This window comes from Tachypleus tridentatus, chromosome 1, assembly GCF_004210375.1.
Source record: "Tachypleus tridentatus isolate NWPU-2018 chromosome 1, ASM421037v1, whole genome shotgun sequence".
NCBI classification, from domain to species: Eukaryota; Metazoa; Arthropoda; class Merostomata; order Xiphosura; family Limulidae; genus Tachypleus; species Tachypleus tridentatus.
In genome coordinates this window covers 53,588,881-53,612,073 of record NC_134825.1, presented here as the reverse complement: position 1 = coordinate 53,612,073, position 23,193 = coordinate 53,588,881, and the positions used below count along the sequence as shown (strand labels likewise).

Sequence of the window (23,193 nt, the reverse complement as noted above, 5' to 3'; positions counted from 1 at the left end):
TAAAAAAGTGTTACACAAAGACATGTAAAGATATATGAAGTTGCTTTATAAGTGTCTCTTGAAAATATGAAGAGCTAGACTAGATCCATCATATTAAGAGTTTAAGGTTGTGAATGGATTTAATAATGTTTTTTTTTTACTTAATTATGAGAATGGTAGGACAGTGACATCCCAGTTCATCTACTCTCATTTACAATAGATAAAATGGGAATAAACTGAAAAAAATACAGTCATCAGGTTGTTAAATATAAAATAAGGTTTATATACAAAAATCATTTTGGCACAGTATCAGAAACAATGCATTTTTGTGCTTTTATGTTTACAATAGCCTTTTGAAACATTGACACACCTATATTTTTATGTGTATGCACATATACGCTACAAATATAGTGCATAAAAAAACCAGCATGTTCTCAAGAAATTATAATACTGTTATAAAGTTTTTTTTCTTTTACAATAAAGTGGTATACCCAGTTTATAGAAAAAAATATAGAACATATATTTTAGTATTTGATTACATTGCAGTAGACTGAATGGAAGTAAACAAAATGGGAATAAACTAATAGGACTGTATGAGACAAATATAAAGTTTAGTAGAGTAAGTAAGAGTTATCTTTATCCAAGACAGCATTGAAATGGGTTGTCTTTAGATTGGTGGATGTGGTAAATGTGAGGGAGTATAAGAGAAGGTTTTCAGTTTCGTTTTAGTTTAATAGATGGAATAGTGTAAATGGACCAGCAGGTTCCTTGTTGTCTTTAAATTTTATTATATATTTCATAATTATTTAGAAAAAATTCATCATTTCTCTCCATTCTTAACATAGCACAAAACTTGTAAATTTTTAATTGAATACTTTTTTTTCAATAGAGATTTTTTTTGAGGTCTAAAAGGAATATGTGGTTCCATTTTCCCAAACAAAATAACATTTTTATGTTCCTGTTAATGAATATTGGAATCTTTGCTTATATTCTTGAGGTTTTTTTTTATAACATAATGAACCATTTGGCCCAAAAATAAGTAAAAATTTCAAACTTAGCTATCACTTTTTGTGGAATTATTGATTGCTCTCTTAAGCTCATGCAAAGTGTTGAATTCCACTACTATCAACTGCTGATGACGACTTATTGTGTATGTTCATTACCTTGTTAGAAAAATGAACTCTAACTTGTATTTTGAAAATCTTAAACTTGTTTCCTGTCATCTTGTTATTTTTGAAATACTGCAGAAAGATATGAGACCTTTATTCTATCAATCCTATCTAGTATATATTCTTGCAAACTTAAAAAAAACAAACCTCTTTCCCTTCTGTTTTTCAAGAGAAAAGATCTCAATCTATTCCCCAAAGATAATCAACATTTTACAACTTGAATCATTCTTAGAAGCAATTTTCTTAACTCCTGCAATTAAATCATTGCTGGTTGATCAGCATGTGCCCACCCTGTCCTTGTAATTGAATACAGCCTTGGGGGCTGTAGTCATTCATATCTCCTTGGGTCATACCATCACTGTTTGCTCTGGAAAACTGTTTACCCCTGGAAAAAATTATCATCCCTCAGACCTTTATGCCCTCATTGAGCAACTGCCAACTTCCTTTTAAATTTTAGGGGATTTTAATGGGCATTATCCCTCTGGGGTGGTTTTAATATTGATGTGAGGGGTAATGCTATAGAGTATATGCTCCTGAATTGCAACCTGTCTCTCTTCAATACTGGCTCTTACACTTATTTTCATGCACCCAGTCAATCATTTATTGCTATAGATCTTTCTGTCTGCTCCCCTTCATTTTTCATTTGCTTTTCTTGGGAGATTGACATCAATCCATGGAGTAGTGGTCATTTTCCTATCATATTGAGAGGTTGGCCGTGGTTAGTGCCACTTGACTCGTGTGCCTCAGTGGAAGTTGGACCAGGCCAACTGGCCCTCTTTCACTGCTCTCTCAGAACTTGATTCTGCCATCTTATGTAAATCATTGATAGATGATTGTTTAGTAGCAGTAACTAACTGTATTGTCCAAGGAGCTGCTCAATGCATCCCCAAAATCTTGACATCTTTCCCACAGCATCCCCACCCTTGGTGGACTTCTGCTTGTTCTATAACACAAAAAGCTCAGAAACATGCTTGGGATAAATTTCGTAGATATCCCACGCTTACAAACTGTGTTGCATTTCAGCAAGCCTTGCACAGGCTCGGCAAGTTTGACGTCAAAGCCAGAAGGAATCTTGGATTAAATACACCTCCAGCATTTCTTCAACCACTAGTTCAAAAGTCATATGGGACAAGATCTGAAAAGTGAGTGGATGGTATACTTCTGCTCCCCTCTCTATCTTAATATTCAATGGCCATGAAGTTGCTGATTCTCAGAGCATTGCCAATACTTTTGGTGAATGTTTCTCTCATGTATCTAGCTCTTCAAACTCATCCCCTTCCTTCTTAGCTATTAAAACATGAGTTGAACATCTGCCATTTCTTTTTTGACTGATCATCCCTGTGACTACAACCACCCTCTTACACTGGTGGAACTCGAACTTGTGCTTCATTGGTCTGGCAATACATCAGTTGGACCTGATGATATATATTATGAGATGCTATACCACCTTTATCCTGGCTGTCTTTAACCAGATATGGCAGGAGAATGTCTGTCTTGATGCTTGATGCCAAGCTATTGTACTCCCTATTCTTAAACCTGGGAAGGATCCAAAGATTCCTTTGAATTACTGCCCCATTGCTTTGACGAGTTGTTTCAGTAAGACCTTAGAGAGGATGATTAATGCTCATCTTGTTTGGTTCCTTGAATCAAACAACCTTCTCTCACCCACCCAGTGTGGGTCCTGAAGACAATGCTCCATGATAGACCACTTAATTTGCCTTGAAACATCAGTCAGAGAAACTTTTTTGAAGTGACATCTTGTTTTTATTTAGAGGAAGCTTGTGATACAACTTGGAGATATGGCATCTTGCGAGACCTTCACTCATATGGATTGTGTGGCAATTTGTCACTTTTTATTTAGCATTTTTTAATGAACTGCCAATTTCAAGTCCATGTGGGCTCAACACTTTCATGTTTTTTCTTATGGGTACTTGGAGTCCCTCAGGGCTGTGTTCTGAGTGTCACACTTTTCATTATAAAGATTACCATCAGTGAGCAGTTACCCCCTACAGTTGCAAATGGTCTTTTCGTTGATAACTTTCACATCTCATGTCAGTCATCAAACATGAGGTTTATTGAGCAGCAGCTACAAACTGCAATCAATCATATACTTAAGTGGACCACAGCAAGTGATTTTCAACTTTGTCTCAATAAAACTGTTTATGTACATTTCTGCTGCCAATGGGATATTCATCCAGATCCAGAACTTCATATTGATGATGCTGTACTTCCTGTCATCCCTGAGGCAATGTTCTTAGGTCTTATATTTGACTATAAATTAAACTTTATTTCCCATATCAAGCAACTTTGTGTCAAATGTATAAGAGTACTGAACATCCTCCATGTCCTCTCTTCCACCTCTTGGGGAGCAGATCTTAAAATGCTTAAAATTTATCATGCCTTTATCCAATCCAAACTTGACATTGGGTTTATGGTTCTGCCAGAACCTCAGCACTGAAAATGTTGGATCCTATCCACCATCAGGGGCTTCGGCTTTGCACTGGGGCCTTTCGTACTTCTCTAGTCCAAAGTTTGTATGTGGAATCCCATGAACCCCCTCTGTATATTTGCCATTTGTAACTGTCTCTTATGTATGCTTCCAAACTTTGCTCTTTACCACAGCATCCTACTTGGGGTTGTGTTTTCCATCCTCATTGGGCCACACTTTTTTATAATAGAAAATCTGCCATTGTTCCTTTTAGCCTTCGTATTTGGGCACAATCAGAAAAATTGGATATATCTTTGAATAGCATAGCAGTATCAACAGATCGGCCTCTTCCACCATGGCTAATTACTATCCCCAACTGTGACCTATCTTTGAGTCATCTGAGGAAGGCCGGAACTCCCAATTGGAAATATCGCTTTTTATTTGCTGAACATCTTTCAAACAATCCATCTATTCCCATATATATGTATGGTTCAAAATGAGGTGATTTTGTAGGTTCTGCCATGGTTTGTTACAGTTCAGTTGTAGCACACAGAATCCCCTCTACAGTTTTTGTATTCATTGCTGAATTGTATGCTATTTCTCTAGCCCTGAATCATATTGAAACTATGCAATATATCAATTGTACGATCTATACTAGTTCACTCAGCTGTCTATTGGCCCTGACATCATTCCATGTTAGTTACCATCCTATTTTTATCCATACCCAAAACAAACTGGCCTATCTCTCTCTATCATCTATCTCTGTCCAGTTTTTTTGGATATAAGGTCATGTTATTATTCGTGGGAATGAGCTAGCTAACAGAGTGGCAAAGTACATCTGCTCTGGCTCTGGCAGTCCCTGTTCCATACATGGACTGTAGTCTAGTTATCAAAACCCGACTTACACCAGTTGGCAGGTGACCTGGAGTGAGCAACAAAATAATAAGCTTTTTCAAATCAAGCCTTCTTTAGCTCTTTGGCCATCTTGTTTCTGTAAAGATTGAAGGAAGGAAGTTGTTTTGGCTAGCCTACACATTGGTCACAGTTTATAACTCACCACTTCCTTTAATCTGGTACTGATGCACTAATGTGTGGTCACTTAGATCACAATCATACATATTTTATTATCATGCTATCATTACAACCAAGAATGATGATGCCATTTTAAACATATTTTTAAGGTAGGTTTGCCCTTGACACCAGCTAATGTCATAGGTGATACTGGCTGGCTCATTCATGTTTTTACATTTTTAAGAGCCATTAGTCTTTTTATCTTAATTTAAGGTTTTTATTGGACTATACATTGTTTTAGCATGATTTCTTTTACACATTTTAACCTAGGATTGGAAAGGCCAACTTTGAACTTAATGCTTCAGTCTTCCTGACAGGTTTTAATTTTACATATTTTTACCTTTATTTCCATGCACCATTATAGTATACTACATTTTGTTTGACACAGATAGCCTAGTAGCTTTGTGCCAATAAATGTGAAATGCCTACCTACCTACCTACTTTCAATGTCTCAATTCATTTGTACATGAGTTCATGTCATCAGTCTGTTGTAGCTGTAAACGTATTGGAAAGTTCCAGTCACTGTTGTCCAAGCCAAGGCTTAACTATTGTTTGACCTCTGAAACTAAATTAACCTCCAAGTCAAAATAAATAATCAAACTTTTTAACAGAGCTGCTCCACGTTATATGATGAAACTCAGTATTAACTGTTTAGATTGTTAAAAACAATGATTAATCACAAGATCATTAAATTTGTACCAGCTCTTGATCATTATGGTCTTGTGAAGCTTGTGTGCTCCTTTTATTGCAAAACATTTCAATAAATGATTTTAAATTTTAATTGGCTCCACTAGCTATGCAACAAGTTTCAAAATATTTGTTAAATATGGTAAAAAAATATTGTGTGACTATATTTATGTTTTGTTATTGATACATTTACTCTTTACTTGCAATAAAACAACCAAGAGTCTAATTTTTTAGTGTTTTGCTACAGAAATAAACCTTTTCAGGAATATTGCATCAAAAAAATTTTAAAAAATGGGTGAGTAATGTTTATTTATTCAAAATATTTGAAGAGACGTGGCATCTTTTTCTTCTGATGAGCTACTCTGCCTCATGCACATACCTGCTATCTATTAGCCTACCAAAATTGAAAATGTGGCTCAAATATCTGGTCATTTATCTCAATTAAAATTCTGGAAAAAACCTTGTTTGCATTTGTGCTTTATAAGTTTTTAATTCCCTAGTCTTTTTAATTATCACAAAGAGATTAATGTTTATATGATTCAATTCTGATATTTTTCTGAAATACTAAGAATAAGGAATATTGCTAATATATTCTCTTTTACAAACAATTAAAAGCTCAGCTATCTCATGGTGTTCAACAAAAGAACCTTCCTAATGGCATCCTTTAAGAATCCAATTTCCATTTTAACATTTTGCACACTGTAGCATATTTAAAAAAAACTTTTATGTTAGTTTTATCACTACCAGCCAACTTTTCTCATAAGATCTTTTGGATTTGCTTATTTCTTTCTCAATTAAATACCTTCATGCCAAAATCACTGCCATATTTTGCACACTCAACAACAGACATACAAATGAAAACATACCATTGACGTCTTTGTTGGCACTCCCATCTCTGTAGAAAAATACATTGAAATACTTGGGGTTAACCTTTGATTGGCAACCTAACTTCACCAAGCCACATTAAAACTGTAGTACTCAAAACAATCAAAGGTATCACCATACAGAAATTGCAGTAGGTAATAGAGATGATAAATGTTTCCTGCTTATGTTTACTAACTTCTTATCTACATTGTCATAAATTGTGCACTACTAATGACCAGTGTCAATGCTAAGCAGCTGGATAAGATTGAAAGGTTGTTAAATACACATTTAAGACTGGTCACAAGACATACCCATCAAGGCCTTATTGCATCTCAAAGCCTCTGTAACATCATAGTGCACACCATTAGAGCTTACAAGCAGATTTCTTCAGTGCAAAGACCATGCATCCCATCAATTACACCTTCACTGGTCTTTCAGTTGTTATAGCTTCACAGCAAAAACATCAGCCAATTGGGGAAAGGCCTGAAAGGCATATCATAAAACAATCATGAATGGACATGTGCTATACAGCCACCATTCAGACAATTAGGCATTTCTAGATTTCAGACACCCACACAATAAATATATGGAATAAACATTTGGCATAATTGTGATCTGTGGGGAAGTCAGTCTAGACAGAAAGTATGAGATTAAGCAGAGGGTGAAAAGAAAAGCCTGTGAATACCTACTTAAAAACCATGGTGAACAGTCACTGTCATCAGTCTTTGATTTCTATATCACAAATAGCAAAAGAGCTGCTTGGGCTTTCTTCATGAGCTTTCTGAATAAGGCTGATGGAGTATTCAAATTTCCCATAAGTAAAAAAGATAGAACTGAAAGACATAATACATACTACCTTCTGAATTGCCAAAAACACTAAACTACTAAAAGACAGTGTCTACTGGTGCAACACAAAATGATGGGGCGTTCTTAGATGTATCATGTTTGAGACTGCCTGCTCTTAATGTTTTGTGAAAAATGAATTTAAGGCCATCCTTAGTAGCCCCCTCGGTGTGGATTCCTGTACGTGGTGAGGGGACCTCCCAGGGAAGGTTCTGCTCTTTCAGTTTACCTCCTCTGGGATCTAAACATCCACCAATGTGTTTGCTGTGCATGGCAACCCATGAAGAGGAGGAGAAGATCTTAGTGGTTGAGGGGTCCAACCCTAACACACCACTTTGGCCTTGAATTCCTGTAGACAGGCAGCCTTTGGATGGCCCCCCTTGGGTCAATTGGCTGGTCCACTTGCTGGTTCCAGTGTTGGAAGTTCTCATCGGGTGTTGTAGTTTTGTGTCTGATGCTGGTGTTTGTGTATAGTGCTCATGAAACCCTGGCATTGCTGCAGTGTCCTTGCATGACATTGTAGTGCGTCCCCTCTTAGGACTCCATGGTGGGTGGGGTCAGTGGGTACCAAAATTTTCCTTTTTTCCTATGGATCCTCCAACAAAAAATTTAAATAAAATAGTGAAAAAACAGTCAATAGGTAAACAATCACGTCTTGAAGACTGAGCAGCAATCTTCAACATCTGTAACACCTGTACCCCATTTTCTTATATTACATTCTCTTTCAGAAAAACCTTTAGGGCAGATGTCCCCCTTTTTTATTCAGAAGGGACTAGAGGGACTTGCTGGTTCTCCAAAGTCAGTAAAGAAGCTTCGATCTGGAGACATATTAGTTGAAACATTCACATCCCAACACAGTGAACTTCTCTTGAATTCTAAGGCAATTGGGGATGTACCTATTGAGGTTACCCCTCATGCTACCTTGAATTCATCATGAGGAGTTATTGTTGAGAGGGATTTGAAGAACGTCCCCAAGTAGCTGGTCTCTCCACTCAAGGAGTTTCTGCAGTGACGTGCATCTCCACTTGCAAAGACGGAGTTACATTGCTGACACATATTCTCGTTCTGACATTTACATCACCACGTGCACCTGCCACCATCAAGGCAGGTTATCTTAATTACAGGGTACGGCCATACATTCCATACCCTCTCCGATGTTTCCAATGTCAGAGGTTCAGCCACTCAAAGACGTCATGTCATGGTTCCCTGACATGTACTTGTTGTGGTGGCAAGGACCATGATGCCTATGAGTGTCACACAGACCCACATTGTGTCAACTGCAATGGTTCCTACTCTTCCTACTTTCGTTCTTCACCAAAATGGTTGAAGGAAAAAAAATACAGCGTTTGAAAATGACTCATAACATTAGTTATCCTGAGGCTTGGAAATTGCTGTCTGCCATTCCCTCTCGGACAGATGCTGCTGCACTTCGTTCCACAATTAAAGTGGGAGTGCAGACAGATCTCTTTGTGCCTCCAAGAGAATTGTTTTCAAAACAAATGAAAAGCCTTTTGACCTCCATGGATAAAAAGGTTGATGAATCGACTTCTACACCCATCTCTGTTCCTTCCATACATTCCAACAAATCTCAAGATCCACATTTTTTGGTTTCAAATACAGGCATTTCTTCTGATACATCTTTTTCTCCCACCCCACGATCCAAAACAATCACTCGTTCACATCCTCAGTCACTGGAATCCCCTTCCAACAACAAAGTCCTGCCCAATCAACCCAGGGCAGGATACATGGAGGTCGATAGACCTCCTCTGAATAAGAACAGTAAGGAAAAAAGATGTGGTCATAAATAGAAGGGATCTCCAGCCACTTCGTCTACCCGTCATTCAAAATGGCCACCTTGATACAATGGAACTGTCGAGGTTTACGTTCTAATCTGGATGATATGAAAACACTGATTGCTTCCTACCATCCTGTATGTCCTTCCTTACAAGAAACGTTTCTAAAACCTGCTGATACAGTCACCATTTGGCAGTTTTCACTGTACAGAAATGACAGGCTGTGTGATGGACGAGTACATGGAAGAGTGGCACTATTGGTTGATCAGCATGTGCCCACCTTGTCTTTGTCACTCAACACACCTATGGAGGTCGTAGCCATCTGTGTTTTCTTGGATCATACCATCACTGTTTGTTCTCTCTACCTGTCCCCTGGAGAGACGTATGATCAATCAGACCTTGATGCTCTCATTGAACAGTTGCTGTCTCCTTTTCTAATCCAAGGGGACTTTAATGGATATCATCCCCTCTAGGGAAGTGCTGTTATTGATAGGAGGGGTCACTCTGTAGAGCATATGCTCTCTGATCACAATCTTTCTCTTTTCTATACTGGTTCTTCCACTTATTTTCACGCACCTAGTCAGTCCTTTACCACTATTGATCTCTCAGTTTGCTCCCCTTCATTATTTTCCCATTTTTCATGGAGGGTTGACAATAATCCACTAGGCAGTGATAATTTTCCTATACTTTTGAGAGAGACTGGCCGTGGTCGATGCCACCCTACCCATGTGCCCCGGTGGAAGCTGGATCAGGCAGACTGGTCCACTTTCACTGCTCTCGCAGAACTTGATCCTGCCATCGTGTATCAGCCATCAATAGAGGACTGTATTATACAAGCAGCTGCTCAGTGTATTCCTAAAACCTCGACACGTTTTCCACAATATACTCGTTCGTGGTGAAATCCTGCTTGCCACTTGGCACAGAAGGCTCAAAAATGGAACTGGGATACTTTCCATAGATATCCCACACTTTCAAACTGCATCGCTTTCCAATGGGCCTGTGCACGTGCTAGGTGAGTAAGACATCAAAGCCAGAAGGAATCTTGGATTAAGTTCACAACTAGCATATCTTCTACCACAAGTTCCAAGGTCATATGGGACAGGATTCGAAAGGTCAGTGGGCACTACAATTCTGTCCCCCTCTCCATCTTACTCTCTGATGGCCAAGAGGTAGTTGATGTCCGGAGCATCGCCGATACTCTAGGGGAAAGCTTTCGCCGGGTATCTAGCACTTCTGCTTGTTCCTCCACCTTCTTGGCCATCAAGACTCAGGCAGAGCATTCACCTCTTTCCTTTCGAACAGACTGTCTTTTTGACTGTAATTGTCCCTTTACACTAGTGGAACTGAAAATGGCCCTTCATCGGTCTGGCGGTACATCTGTTGGACCTGATGATCTACACTATGATATGCTGCGCTATCTTTCTCCTGCTTCTCTTGATATTCTTCTGATTGTTTTTAACCAGATCTGGCAGGAAAATGTTTTTCTTGATGCCTGGTGCCAGGCTATTATCTTACCTTTCTCTAAACCTGGGAAAGATCCTAAGATTCCTTCAAACTACTGTCCAATTGCTTTGACGAGCTGTCTTTGTAAGACCTTAGGGAGGATGGTTAATGCTCATCTTGTTTGGTTTTCTTCAAATCAAACAACCTCCTCTCGCCCACCCAGTTTGGGTTCTGACAACAGCACTCCACCACAGACCACCTAATTCAACTTGAAACATCAATCAGAGAAGCCTTTCTCAAATGCCAACATCTTGTTTCAATATTCTTTGACATTGAGAAGGCTTATGACACAACATTGAGGTATGGCATTTTGTGAGACCTCCATGTAAATGGGTTACATGGCCATTTACCCATGTTTATTAAAAAATTTTTTAATGGACAGGAGATTCCAAGTTTGTGTTGGTTCAACACTTTTCCGTTATTTTGTACAGGAACTTCGGGTCCCTCAGGGCTGTGTTTTGAGTGCCACACTTTTCAGTATCAAGATAAATGTCATCACTGAACAACTCCCTCTCACTGTTGCAAACGGGCTCTATGTCGACGACTTTCACATCTCGTGTCAGTCGTTGAACATGAGATATATTGAGCGGCAACTACAAACTGCCCTCAATCATGTATTGAAGTGGACTACGGCGAACAGCTTTAATTATTCTCTCTCTAAAACTGTTTATATGCACTTTTGCCGCCAATGGGGTATCCACCTTGATCCTGAACTCCGTATCGGTGAAGTTTTGCTGCCAGTGGTCCCTGAGACGAAGTTCTTGGGGCTTATCTTTGACCGTAAGCTGACCTTTATACCACACTTAAAGCAGCTACAGGTCAAATGCACAAGAGCACTGAACATCCTCCATGTCCTCTCTACCGTCAGTTGGGGAGCAGATCGATGTTCTATGTTAAAGATATATCGTGCTCTTATTCCTTCAAAACTTGACTATGGATCAATGGTATGTGGCTCTGCCAGACTCTTGGCCTTAAAGATGCTGGACCCCATTCATCATCAAGGACTTTGACTCTGCACTGGGGCTTTTCACACCTCCCCAGTTCAGAGCTTATACGTGGAATCTCACGAACCTTCTCCGCACCTTCGCTGTTTGCAACTGTCTTTACTGTATTCTTCGAAACTTCGTTCCTTACCAAAGCTCCAACTTGGGGATGTGTTTTCTTCCTCAGTGGGCCTTACTTTTTCAAAACGAACGATTTGCCATTGCTCCTTTTGGCCTTCGCATCCAGGTGCAACTGGATGAATTGGGTCTGTCCTTGGATAACATTGCAGAATCCACTGGTCAGCCCATCCCCCCCATGGCTTATTACAACCCCCAAATGTGACCTTTTTTAAGTCATCTGAAAAGGCAGATTCTCCTGATTGCAAGTACCATCTTTTATTTACTGAACATCTTTCGAACAATCATTCCATTCCAATTTATGCAGATGGTTCCAAATCAGGTAATTCTGTGGGCTCTGCCATGGTTTGTTGTGGTTCGGTGGTTGCGCGCAGAATCCCCTCTACAGCTTCTGTGTTCACTGCTGAACTGTACGCCATATCTCTTGCCCTGGATCATATTGAAGCTGAGCAGTACTCTGACTGCACTATTTATACTAACTCTGTTAGTTCTCTGCTGGTCTTGGAATCACTTCATTTTAACTCACACCCTGTTCTCGCTGATATTCAAAACCGACTGACCAATTTCTCATTAACGTCTACTTCTATCAAGTTTTTCTGGATACCAGGCCATGTTGGTATTTGTGAGAATGTGCTTGCAGACACAGCAGCTACATCCATCTGCACTGGCACAATCACCACTGTGCTTATTCCGTACATGGACTATGGTCCTGTATTCAAGGCTTGGCTCCATGCCAGCTGACAGTCCACTTGGAGGGAGCAACATGACAACAAGCTTTTTCAAATAAAACCCTATATTGGGCTTTGGCCGTCTAGCTTCCATAAGGTTCGGAAGGAGGAAGTTGTTCTAACTAAACTACGCATAGGTCACAGTTTTTTAACTCATCGTTTTCTTTTATCTGGAACTGATGCACTAGTGTGTAGTTTGTGTTACACTCAATTCACTGTAAGCCACATTTTACTTTCTTGCCATCGTTACAAGACTCAACAACGGCACTATTTTAAACATGTTCTGTCCCAGGGTTTGTCTGTAACATTGGACAGTGTTATTGGTGATGGTGACATTGTCCACCTTGATAAAGTTTTTAGTTTTTTAATAACCATTAATCTTTCTAGTCTCATTTAAGTGTTGGATATTTATTCATTACACCTTTTTAATTGTGGTTCCCTTTTCACAGTTTCATTCTCTCTAGTTCAATTTGACATTGAAAAATGGCCAGAACATTAAATAACTCGATACCAGAACTGGAAAGGCCAACTTCAGGTGACTAACGCTGCTGTTTGAACTACCCGTTAGTCAGTCGTCCTGGCGAGTTGTTATTCCAGTTTTGTTGCATGTCTTTTAACACTTTTATTGCTTTACCTTTTGGTACTGGCCATAATGACACAACTCGGAACAAGGACTGGAAAGACCAACTTCAGGTGACTGACAGTGGTTCTTGTACTTACCTGTTAGTCTTCCTGGCGGGTAATGATCATTACCATTCTGCTACAGGAAGTCCTTTACAACTTTGAAGACTAAATGTCAACATTGGTTTTATGCCATTTTCTGTTTTTAATTGCTGTTTTGTTTTTATCTTTGTTTCCTTTTACAAATTTTACTACATTTACTTTACTTTTACCTTTTTACAGTACATTTGGCTAATTTTTATTACGATTTTGCTATTTTTCTTTTAACACTTTTCTTATTTTACCTTTTGATAATGGCTGTTATGACAACATAACCTGGAACCAGGATTGGAAAGGCCAACTTCAGGTGACTGACGGTGTTTCTTGTACTTACCTGTTAATCTTCCTGGTGGATTATGATCATTACCTTTTTGCTAGAGAAAGTCCTTTACAACTTCTCTTACTCTGTTTTCTCTCTTAACATTGTAGACTAGGTGTCAACATTGGTTTTTATGCTTTTTCTGTTTTTCAATGATGTTTTGTTTTACCTTCATTTCCTTTTATGTATTTTACTGCATTTAATTTATTTTTACCTTTTTACTGGACATTTGGTGCAGATAGCCTAGCTGCTTTGTGTCATAAAACACTAAATCAATCAATCAATTAATCAACCTAGTTAGCCCAAGATTCTACCCTGAGGTATTTCCTACCATTTTAAAAAACATTTGCCAGCTCACTCATTAACAATGGTTCTGTGCAAATGAGTTTTCTTTTTTTGCAGCAAAAGTGGCAACAGGAGTGTTAAATTCAGCAGTCACTATGGGGTCATTCCATGCCAACTCACCTAGAACTTCCCAGTTCATATCATAGATTTCCTTGAAAAAACTTAAGCAAAAACTTTATTTTGATTTATTCAGCCATGCAGTACAGCTCTAGGATGTTTCATGGCTGAATAAATCAAAATTGAAGTTTTTCAAGAAAATCTATGGCATGAACTGGGAAAAATTTTTTTCTGGATGAGTTTGCATGGATTGAGCCTATGGGCTCCAGGTAGAGCCATCTTATAATGTCAGTATGGGATCATAGGCTCCAGAGTGCAAATTATGAAGTATCCCTGTGTCCCTGGCTTTTCTACCATTCTTGCTGTGTTTCCAGAATTCTCTAGACCTCAGAAATGTGCCAATTAAGGCAAAAGTAATTGGGAGTCTTCTGAGGTTACCATACAGACTCCACAAAGATTTTTGGGGCATTTGCTACTCTACTGGAATTACCACCAATATATATTTGCAGTTGACTCATGAGCACCATTATGTAAAATACAAAATAATTTGTTTCTAGATGAACAGCAGAAAACAAAATAAATGCATAACAAGTCTAGCACTGATGTTTGTGTCAGGTGAAGCTGGAGTAAAGATAAACAAAGCTGACAAGTTCAGAAGAGAAGCCCCATTGTCACATTTGGAACAACTGTAGTGGCAGGATATTGACCTCCTCTGCATTAGTTAGATGAAACAGCAATCATGAAAGGCCTCCATGAACTTTCAGGAAATAGCCTGAACAGCACCTCACGAAACAGACGGTGAAACAAAATGCCTGTGAATACCTACTTAAAGGCCATGGTGAACGGTTGCTTGTCATCAGCCTTTGATGATTCTTACATCACAAATAATGAGAGAGAGCCCTTGTGTAGTGTAAATAGGAAAAGCAAACAATGGGAAATCAGAGGACAGCGTATAGCCAGAAAGTTACTGATAAATTCAGTAAAGGAACTTTCTTTTACCTCCTATGAGGCAGATGGTTTGAGGATCAACACAAACTCTAGGATTTGATCTTTAGCATTTAACTCAATCTTCATGCCAAGTTTCACTTTATAGAAGACTGAGATAAATGCTGCTTGCAAGAAACACTGGAAAGGACTTTTACTTTTGGCTGGCCACAATTGTCTTAGAAGTAACACCTGAAAAATAGGCTTATCGTTTTTCCAATTCATCTGAAAAATAAGCAGACATATCTTAGAAAATAATAAATAATATATAATATCAAAATAAATAATAAAATAGAAAGTAATACTTTCCTCATTTATGATGAGTTATGACACAGATAAAATTTATGAAATAGTATACTTCATCAAATTCATACCATAACCATTGTTGTCAAATAATGCATTAATATAAATAACATGTCAACCACTAACATATCTGTACCTTCCATTCTGAAGAGACCTGGTAACAATAAATACTTAAAAAATTACAAAAACCATTTAACACTTACTGACATTACTAGAAATGTACAAATAAAAGACAATGCAGCTCTTCCAAAAAAGATGACAAAATAGCCACTGGCAATCCTAAAAAGTTCCACATTAATGCTGAACATACCTATCTCTTTCTGCTGTTTATATTAATAGTATTATAGGTGTTGTAATTTAAAACTTAAGTTAGCACATGGAGGAACTGCCTGACCAGATAGATTAACTATGATTACATTCCAAATGCATGTCCACTTTAATTATGTGTTGCCATCAAACATAAAACTCTAAATATGAAAGTTAACAGTCTAAGAAAGCTACATGTGAATTTATGTAACTGGGTAGCCATAATTATAAAAGAGCTAGGCCATAACTACAGCAAATTAATGAAACAGTAGCTTTATTCTCATGTAAGAATTAAAGCTAAGTTAGTAAATAAGCTCTAAAAACAAATGTAAGTCTATGAATGGTAAAATTTGAATAATTTTGTACAAATGTCAAAGGAATTTCAAGTAAGTACCAATGAATAACAACCATTAATTATAAGGAATATAATATTTTTTTATTAGATTGAATGCAAATATGATTTATAACTGTTAAATAAGATAATGCTGGGGTTAATGTATAAAAACAAAAATTTGAAACTTTAATTTTATAAGTTCAATTCCAGTGGTCAGAAAAGCATTTTTATCCCTGAAACGAATAAGAAAAAAAAAAAAATTGTCTTACTTTCAACAATTCGAATTGCTTATAATTCGAATAAGAATTATTAATTCTTATTAATAAGACAATTGCCTTAAAATTGTCTTACTTTCAACAATTCGAATTGCTTATAATTCGAATAAAGATTATTAATTCTTATTAATAAGACAATTGCCTTAAAATTGTCTTACTTTCAACAATTCGAATTGCTTATAATTCGAATAAGAATTATTAATTCTTATTCACAATAACAATTGGAGATGGTTATATTCAGTGTAGGTTTATATTTTTTTTTATCCATTTCACCTACTTGACTGAATCTTGTATGGGTTTGAATATTGACAACAGGAGATATGAAGTATTGTTGTTATTGTGACAAGACAGGACATGTAAAAAGTATATTAATTAAAGAGTTTATTTACATTAGAACATTATTTGCATTATCTTTGGTGTGGTGGGCATTGCAGGTATTCTTGCTCAAAAGGTTTGTTTTGTTTTTTCTACAATTTGATTTTAAGTAAACATTATGAGAAAGGTATTGGAACAGGCCTTTTTATGAGCAAATCATGTTATTTACACACATGCATGTGTGCTTAAAGTGCTGTGTTAATACAGGGAAACAGTAAGGAAACATTTAATCCTTAATGTTGCAAATATTTGCACTATATTAAAGTTATAAATGTTATTAAAGTATAAAAATACAACAATATTTATAAGGGGTTAATTTTAATTTCCTTTGTTTTCTATTCGACCTTGTAAGAATCACCAATCTACTATGCTCCTCAGTGCATTATGTAGACAACATATTTCACTTTTATTAAGTGTATTTAAAATTATAATGTGACATATGACTGAATATGGCTTTCATGTCCACATTGAGCAGAAAGAACTGTTGGAGATGATAAAACTTATACTGATGGTTGTGGAGAGGTTAATAGATATTCATTGAAGAAGTAATGAATGTGTTATATATGGTGTACACATGTAATTGACACGAAGGTGTGAGTAGTACAGTAGTGACAGTAGAACTTTCAAGTGTTTGAGACAGGAAGGGAAGAGATTTGTTCTAACTTCATTCTATGTTACTTAAGAACAACCATTCTGAATTACAGCAAATGCTGCTGCTTTCAGAAGTGTCATAGAAATTATATGCCAATTGGAATGGACAGAAAGTTTTGTTATCAGAAAATTTTTCTAAAGTTAGAAAGCTCTATCCACTGCAAAAGAAAAAAAATTCATTATGTTGCAATGGTTTGAAGATTATTAAAATTAAAACATACATGAATAATAATTGAAGCTAACAGTTAACAGTATTATTTTTATTTGTTAAGGTAAAAGAGTTGCATGAAACTGTTCCATTAATATAGCATTCTAACATTTTCTACAAATGGCAAGATATAAATTGCAGTAATTCAGGCACTTTCAAATAGTCTAGATAATGGCCTTGTTTTTGTCCATTAATCCAGTTCTTATTCTGATTTATGTATCTTATCTGTTTTTGTGACACTTCATTCAAGTTCGTAATAAGCTTTAGGTAGGGATACTGTGTTGTGTCATTAGCGTGAAGCTTATCAAAGTTTTGCATCTGTCAAATGCTATAAAAGATATGGTGGATGACATAACTATGTTTTATATAACTATTTATTTAAATTTCCTTGCATTTTTACTGTATTTCACTTATTTAAATTTCTGGAAATACATCCATGATTAAATTCAAATTGTATGCAGAACATGCCTTAAGGTTGTTTTTTTAATAGAATTTAGGTATCTTATAAGTTATATTTTACAAGGTATTTTTTTCTGGATTAAAATATAAGCTGATTATTTTAGTTATCTATGAATGATTTATGAATAGAGGAATCATACTATTAAAAATAAATGTGTGTGTGAAAAACTGCATCACTTGTTTTATCATTTATTAACTATTTTATAGCATAATTTTGCTTGGTAGGTGCCTAGGTGCTTAATTCTAACAAAATCTTTTGATATTGCAATAACAAAGTAAGTAACTGATTATAAGTACTTGTTTTGGCTGTAATTCATTAAGAAAATTGTATGTGTTTGATTCAGTATGTGTATTTTTGTGATTAACTTGAAGAGATTTCATTTCTTGTTTAATAACAGTTTTTATTTCTTTTCTTAAAGGTAGGCTTTGAACAGTAAAGAAGTATTCTCATTGAACTTCTGTGTACTGAAAATTATGTAAAAATGAATTAAAAATGGGACAGTGTAAGAGTGCTGTTAATAATGAAGTTGATCCTTATAAAGGAGGGAAGTATAAACGATTGTATAGAAATAAAGGTGGAATATTAAGTGCAACCTTCCATGTTTATGATAATGATGTATATTGGAATTTGATCAACATAAACACTGCTACTGAGGAGGAATTAATGACACTCCAAGGCTTCAATCGCAGCATTGCTCATAACATTATAGAATATCGTCAAGCTATTGGTGGTTTCAGGAAGGTAGAAGATTTAGCTCTTGTATCTGGAGTTGGAGCAAGTAAACTAGAGCATGTTCGCTCTGAAATTTGTGTTGGTTCTCGTCGGGGAGGTCTTAAAGGAGGAAGTCAAGCATCTTCAGGAAATATTTCATTGGAATCTGTTGCTGTATCAGAAAATAACCATCATACTTTTCGGACTTCACCATTAAAAATGATTAATGTTAATACAGCTAATATGTTTGAGTTGATGTCTGCACGAGGTGTGAGTCAAGAGGTAGCAGCCAATATTATTCTCCATCGGGAGAGAAAAGGGCCATTCCATTCAGTAGATGACCTATTAAAAGTTAAAGGGATTAACCTCCAAAAACTTTCCAGTATGAGATTTTTTCTCACTGTTAACCCTCCAACATTAAATGGAGAGAATATGTCCCTCAATTTGGAAACACCACGAAACTGCAGGAAAAAAACAAAGAAAATTAGCAACCACAGGAGGACATTGTCAGCACCATGTAAATATGACATAGATAGAATTAGACACTTAGATGAAACAAATAAAAATTTGTACTGTTTCCTGTCTGATCATTGCAATCGACCAATCATTGAAGAGAAATTTCATTATTCAAGGAATGGAAAATCAGCTATACGTATTGCTGTGTGGAACCTAGAAGGTTTGACTTTAGAAAAGGTTTGCAACCCTGGTATACAAGAAGTAATTTGTAGAACAATACTAGAAAACAGGTAAGCTCTAATAACCATAAAAAAACTTTTTGTATTTCATAATCAGGGTGAACTATGATAAGATTAAGTTAAAGAAGATTTGATAACTGTTGGTATAGATACAAAATTGTTATACAGGTTATTCATGTGGCATGCTATAAACAATAATTACACACTGTAGATTAAAAAGGTTATTGTATGAGTTTCTATTCATTTGATATTAGTAAAAATTAAGCATCACTGTTGGAAATATAAAAAAGATTACTCTACATTCAGAAGCTGGCAAGCTGTCTGTTCTTATTAAGTAGAGTACATACATTATATGAGATTCATAATCTTTTTGCAATCTTCACATATAAAATTAGGACATAAAAATTTTATTTTGAGATTTGATATTTTTTGTTTGATTAATTCCATCATTCTCAGGTCATATTAAGTCTGTGAATTTAACAATTGCTAATTCCTATAATATATGAAGCATACCCTCACTGTTTATTAAACTTGAGTACCAAAAATTAACAATAATTACTGTTGTTAAACATTTTAATATTTCAAGTTTAACTGAATAGTTCTGTAAGTTGTGACTGTTGTCTTGTGAGTCTACCTTACATCTGATTGAATGTAAGACTATTAAAACTATGCAAAGAACATGGCAACACTACAATTCCAAGACCATAACTTGCCTTTGCATGTAGTTTAGCTCTCTTCCTTGCACATCTACCTGAGAGAATTGCATGCCACTAGCTTTGAGGCAACTCCTACCTAATTTCATATGATTTAATCTTAGTTGAGTTGGTGAATGATGATGACAACAAAAGTTCTCCATCTATGCGCTTGAATAAACTTCATTTTTCTCCTTGGCATTATATTAATCAGACATGTTTACATTTCTCTTCTGAATCCTATTTGTTGAGATTTGCATCATTAACAAAACTTTTATTTTCACTTTCTTTGGCTTTTGTTTCAAAAGTGTTAATTTTTGTCATGAATTCTCAACTAATGTTGACAACTTAGTTCTTTGTAAGTGATGATGTTCACACACAGGTCTAGGTTCTGCTATGGTTTCTAGAGGCTCATTAGATGTTGAGGTCATTGCAGCTATTGTTCAACATATTATGGGTTTCACATACATATGAGGCCTTCTTCTTTAGTCCCATTAGCTTAATTATTCTCTCCTTAGTTAGAAATATGTTAGACTAGGACTTTAACCTAATTTACTTTGTTTAGTATCTTATCATTTGAGAAATGACCTTAACTTTCCAATTTATTTCTGGATTTCATTCTGGGGTATACTCCATTCCTTATCTTTTGCCTGTGTTATTTTTTTCTTGTTTTTTACTTCATGTACTGATAGTTGTTTGGGTTTATCTTGTCTTTTCTCCTTTGTTTTTATTAAGATTTATGCTGTTTTATTTTGCACATCCAAATGCCTTGTCTCTCTCATATTCTTTACTCCTTTTGTTCTGACATTGTAGATTTTTTCCTTTCATTTTCTCAGTCTCTATATTTTGTATCTGTTTGGATATCTTGGTCTGACCTTATGATTCATTTCTGGTTCCCCATTTTGTAATTTTCATTATTTTTCTCTCTACTCTCCTGTATTCTCTCTCCTAACTCTACCTTTTATCTGATGCACTTCATGCTTCAGATTAATTTTTGTAGACATTCATTCTCTTTTCTGTCTTCTTGACCTGTGTCACTTCTGTGTTCTTTCTGTCTTTACTTAGGTTTCACCTGCTGTTGTGACTCACTGGGTTATATTTCTTTTTACTGTACTCCTTCTATCCCTCTTTTGTACCTTTTATTTTTCTGGTTATCTTTCTTTACTCAGGTATCTTTTGTGAGGTTTGTTTCTCTTTGTTAATTCAGACTGATATTTTACAGCTTTTGTCCTTGTTATATTTTCAGGTTCTTTCCTATTTCTTGCCTCTGCCCTTTATCCCTGTCCCTCATCTAGGTCATTTCATTCCAGTTTTTCTGGTCTTCTCTCTATCAGAAGTATATTTAATAGCTTTTCTTTTCAACTGTCAAACACATACAGTTCTGTGGGTAACAATCTTGTGCTGTTGATCTCATTTTCTGGGCCAACAGTCATTTTCTTATCTCCACTCTGACCTTTTTCTTCACTGATTTTCCCATTTCGTTTTCTTCTCCTTCAATCTATGATATTTCCTACCTGGTCTACAGTTGGCCAGGGTCAGTGTATTGGATACCTTCATAAATGTTACTTTTTGACCCATCCTCCATTTGTATTCTGTGTTCTATTCATTGTTTTTCCACATCTTCTTGTTCCTTACTTTTCCCTTTGACTTAGCATCTGGCTTCTTTTGTTTTCCTGAATATTGTAAGGGCCTTCACTTGCCATGCTTATCCAATATATCCTTTACTGCACATGGCAATAGGTTTTAGCATCTTACATTCACAAGTTTATTAAACTTTTTATATTGAACTAATTGGTATAGTCAAATCATTAATTGATAATTCATATTTTGATAGTGTATAAGTTTTATGTTCTTAAATTTATAAAGCAATATTTAAAAAACATGACACATTTTCTCATCTTTATCTTATCCCCACCCCCAGAAATTACAAAATTAATTACTGACTATAAAATCGTCATTGCTCAGACAAAGTATAATATTTATAGCCTTCTATTTTGTTTTGTTACAGAGCTATCAAACAGAAAATCAGACCCCTTCTGCCACACCCACCTGTCAACTCTTGTGCTTAATTATATAATACTTATAACCAATAAAAAGTCAAGGTTTTAATATATCAAATAATATATAAGGTTGTGCTCTGAACACAGAATATTCAATTTCATTTCTAATTCAACTTTAGTTGCCACAGGAATCATAATGGCTAGCCTGGATTAATTTGTAATGACCCTTGTCACACAGTTAGAAAGCCATAAAAATTGGGGTCTGGCATGGCCAAGTGGGTTAAGGTGCTCGACTTATAATCTGAGGGTCGTGGGTTTGAGTCCCTGTCACACCAAACGAGCTCGCCCTTTCAGCCTTGGTGGCATTATAATGTGATGGTCAATCCCACTATTCGTTGGTAAAAGAGTAGCCCAAGAGTTGGCAGTGGGTGGTGATAACTAGCTGCCTTCCCTCTAGTCTTACACTGCTAAATTAGGGCTGGCTAGCACAGATAGCCATTGTGTAGCTTTGCGCAAAGTTCCAAAAAACAAAACAAACCATAAAAATTGGGATTTTAAGGTAAATATTCTAATGCATTATTTGAGTAAATAAAAATATAATGCACAATTATCATTAGTTATAAAAAGTAGGATTAACTGTCATTGATAGTCAAGAATGAAAAAAAAAAGAATATTCAAGTAAATACTTTATTTCTTGTTTTCATGTTTATTCTTTATTTATTATAAAAGTAACTAACATGTAAAAATAGAAATCTCTTTAGGTTAGTATACATAAAATAATCAATAATATTAAAAAGGTATTTCATGAGGAACACATGAGTAACTTGGAATAGCTCATGGGTAAAGTAATTCAAAACCATAATGTGATCTGTATATTCCTCAATTGATTTATAACTTGTAATAGGGCAAATAGTAGTTAGACACAGTTCAAAGGATAATAAATCGATAAAATTCGATTATAAGTAGATGTATGCTGTTATGAGCTCAAAGCTACTTAGGATAAATGAATACAGTTTCACACTACATTTGAAGTCAAAGAAGGGTAATTTGGATTTATTTTTCTCTCTATCTTTTGGTAGTTACAAGGTCAGTCAAATTGATGAACCTTGTGTAAAAGTTTGAATAGATTAAATAACAAATAAAATAGATTTGATGAAGACAAACATTTGAAGTGTATTTAAAAGGTTTCAGAGATTGCACAAATGAAATTTGGTATGAAGAAAAGTATTTTTAATTTTAACATGAAAATCACTTTGCATGAAGACTATTCCAAATGAATACTTGGTATATTTAAGAACAAATCTGTTTTGTTTTTTGTATGGAAAAGGCTTATAATGTTTACTGAAAAACTTCCAAATTTTATGAAATATATGCACTGTATCAAGTTAGTTTCAAATCTTTAAAGACTATACAAGTACAAGAAGGTCATGTGAATGATCAAGTTGACCAAGTCTGTAGGGAAATAGTTAAAGCCTACTATCTGGTCAATAGGTTTTATGCTTTTCATTCTCTTCCTGCTCCAAGATTTGGGCTTCACTTTTGCAGACACTGTCTTCCTTGGGACCCATCATT

At 35.8% G+C, this 23,193-nt stretch overlaps 1 protein-coding gene across 2 annotated transcripts in view; it reads left to right on the top strand.

Moving 5' to 3' along the window:
• LOC143248921 (endonuclease/exonuclease/phosphatase family domain-containing protein 1-like) overlaps positions 1-23,193 on the top strand; it is a 48,056-nt gene that overhangs the window by 1,205 nt on the left and 23,658 nt on the right. The window contains exon 2 of one of the 2 annotated variants that reach the window (XM_076497918.1): positions 17,942-18,980. In XM_076497918.1, coding sequence (XP_076354033.1) covers positions 18,016-18,980 — 965 coding nt within the window. In that variant the 5' untranslated portion in view covers positions 17,942-18,015. The remainder of the gene's footprint in view (positions 1-17,941; positions 18,981-23,193) is intronic. The other variant, XM_076497929.1, reaches the window with a different exon arrangement.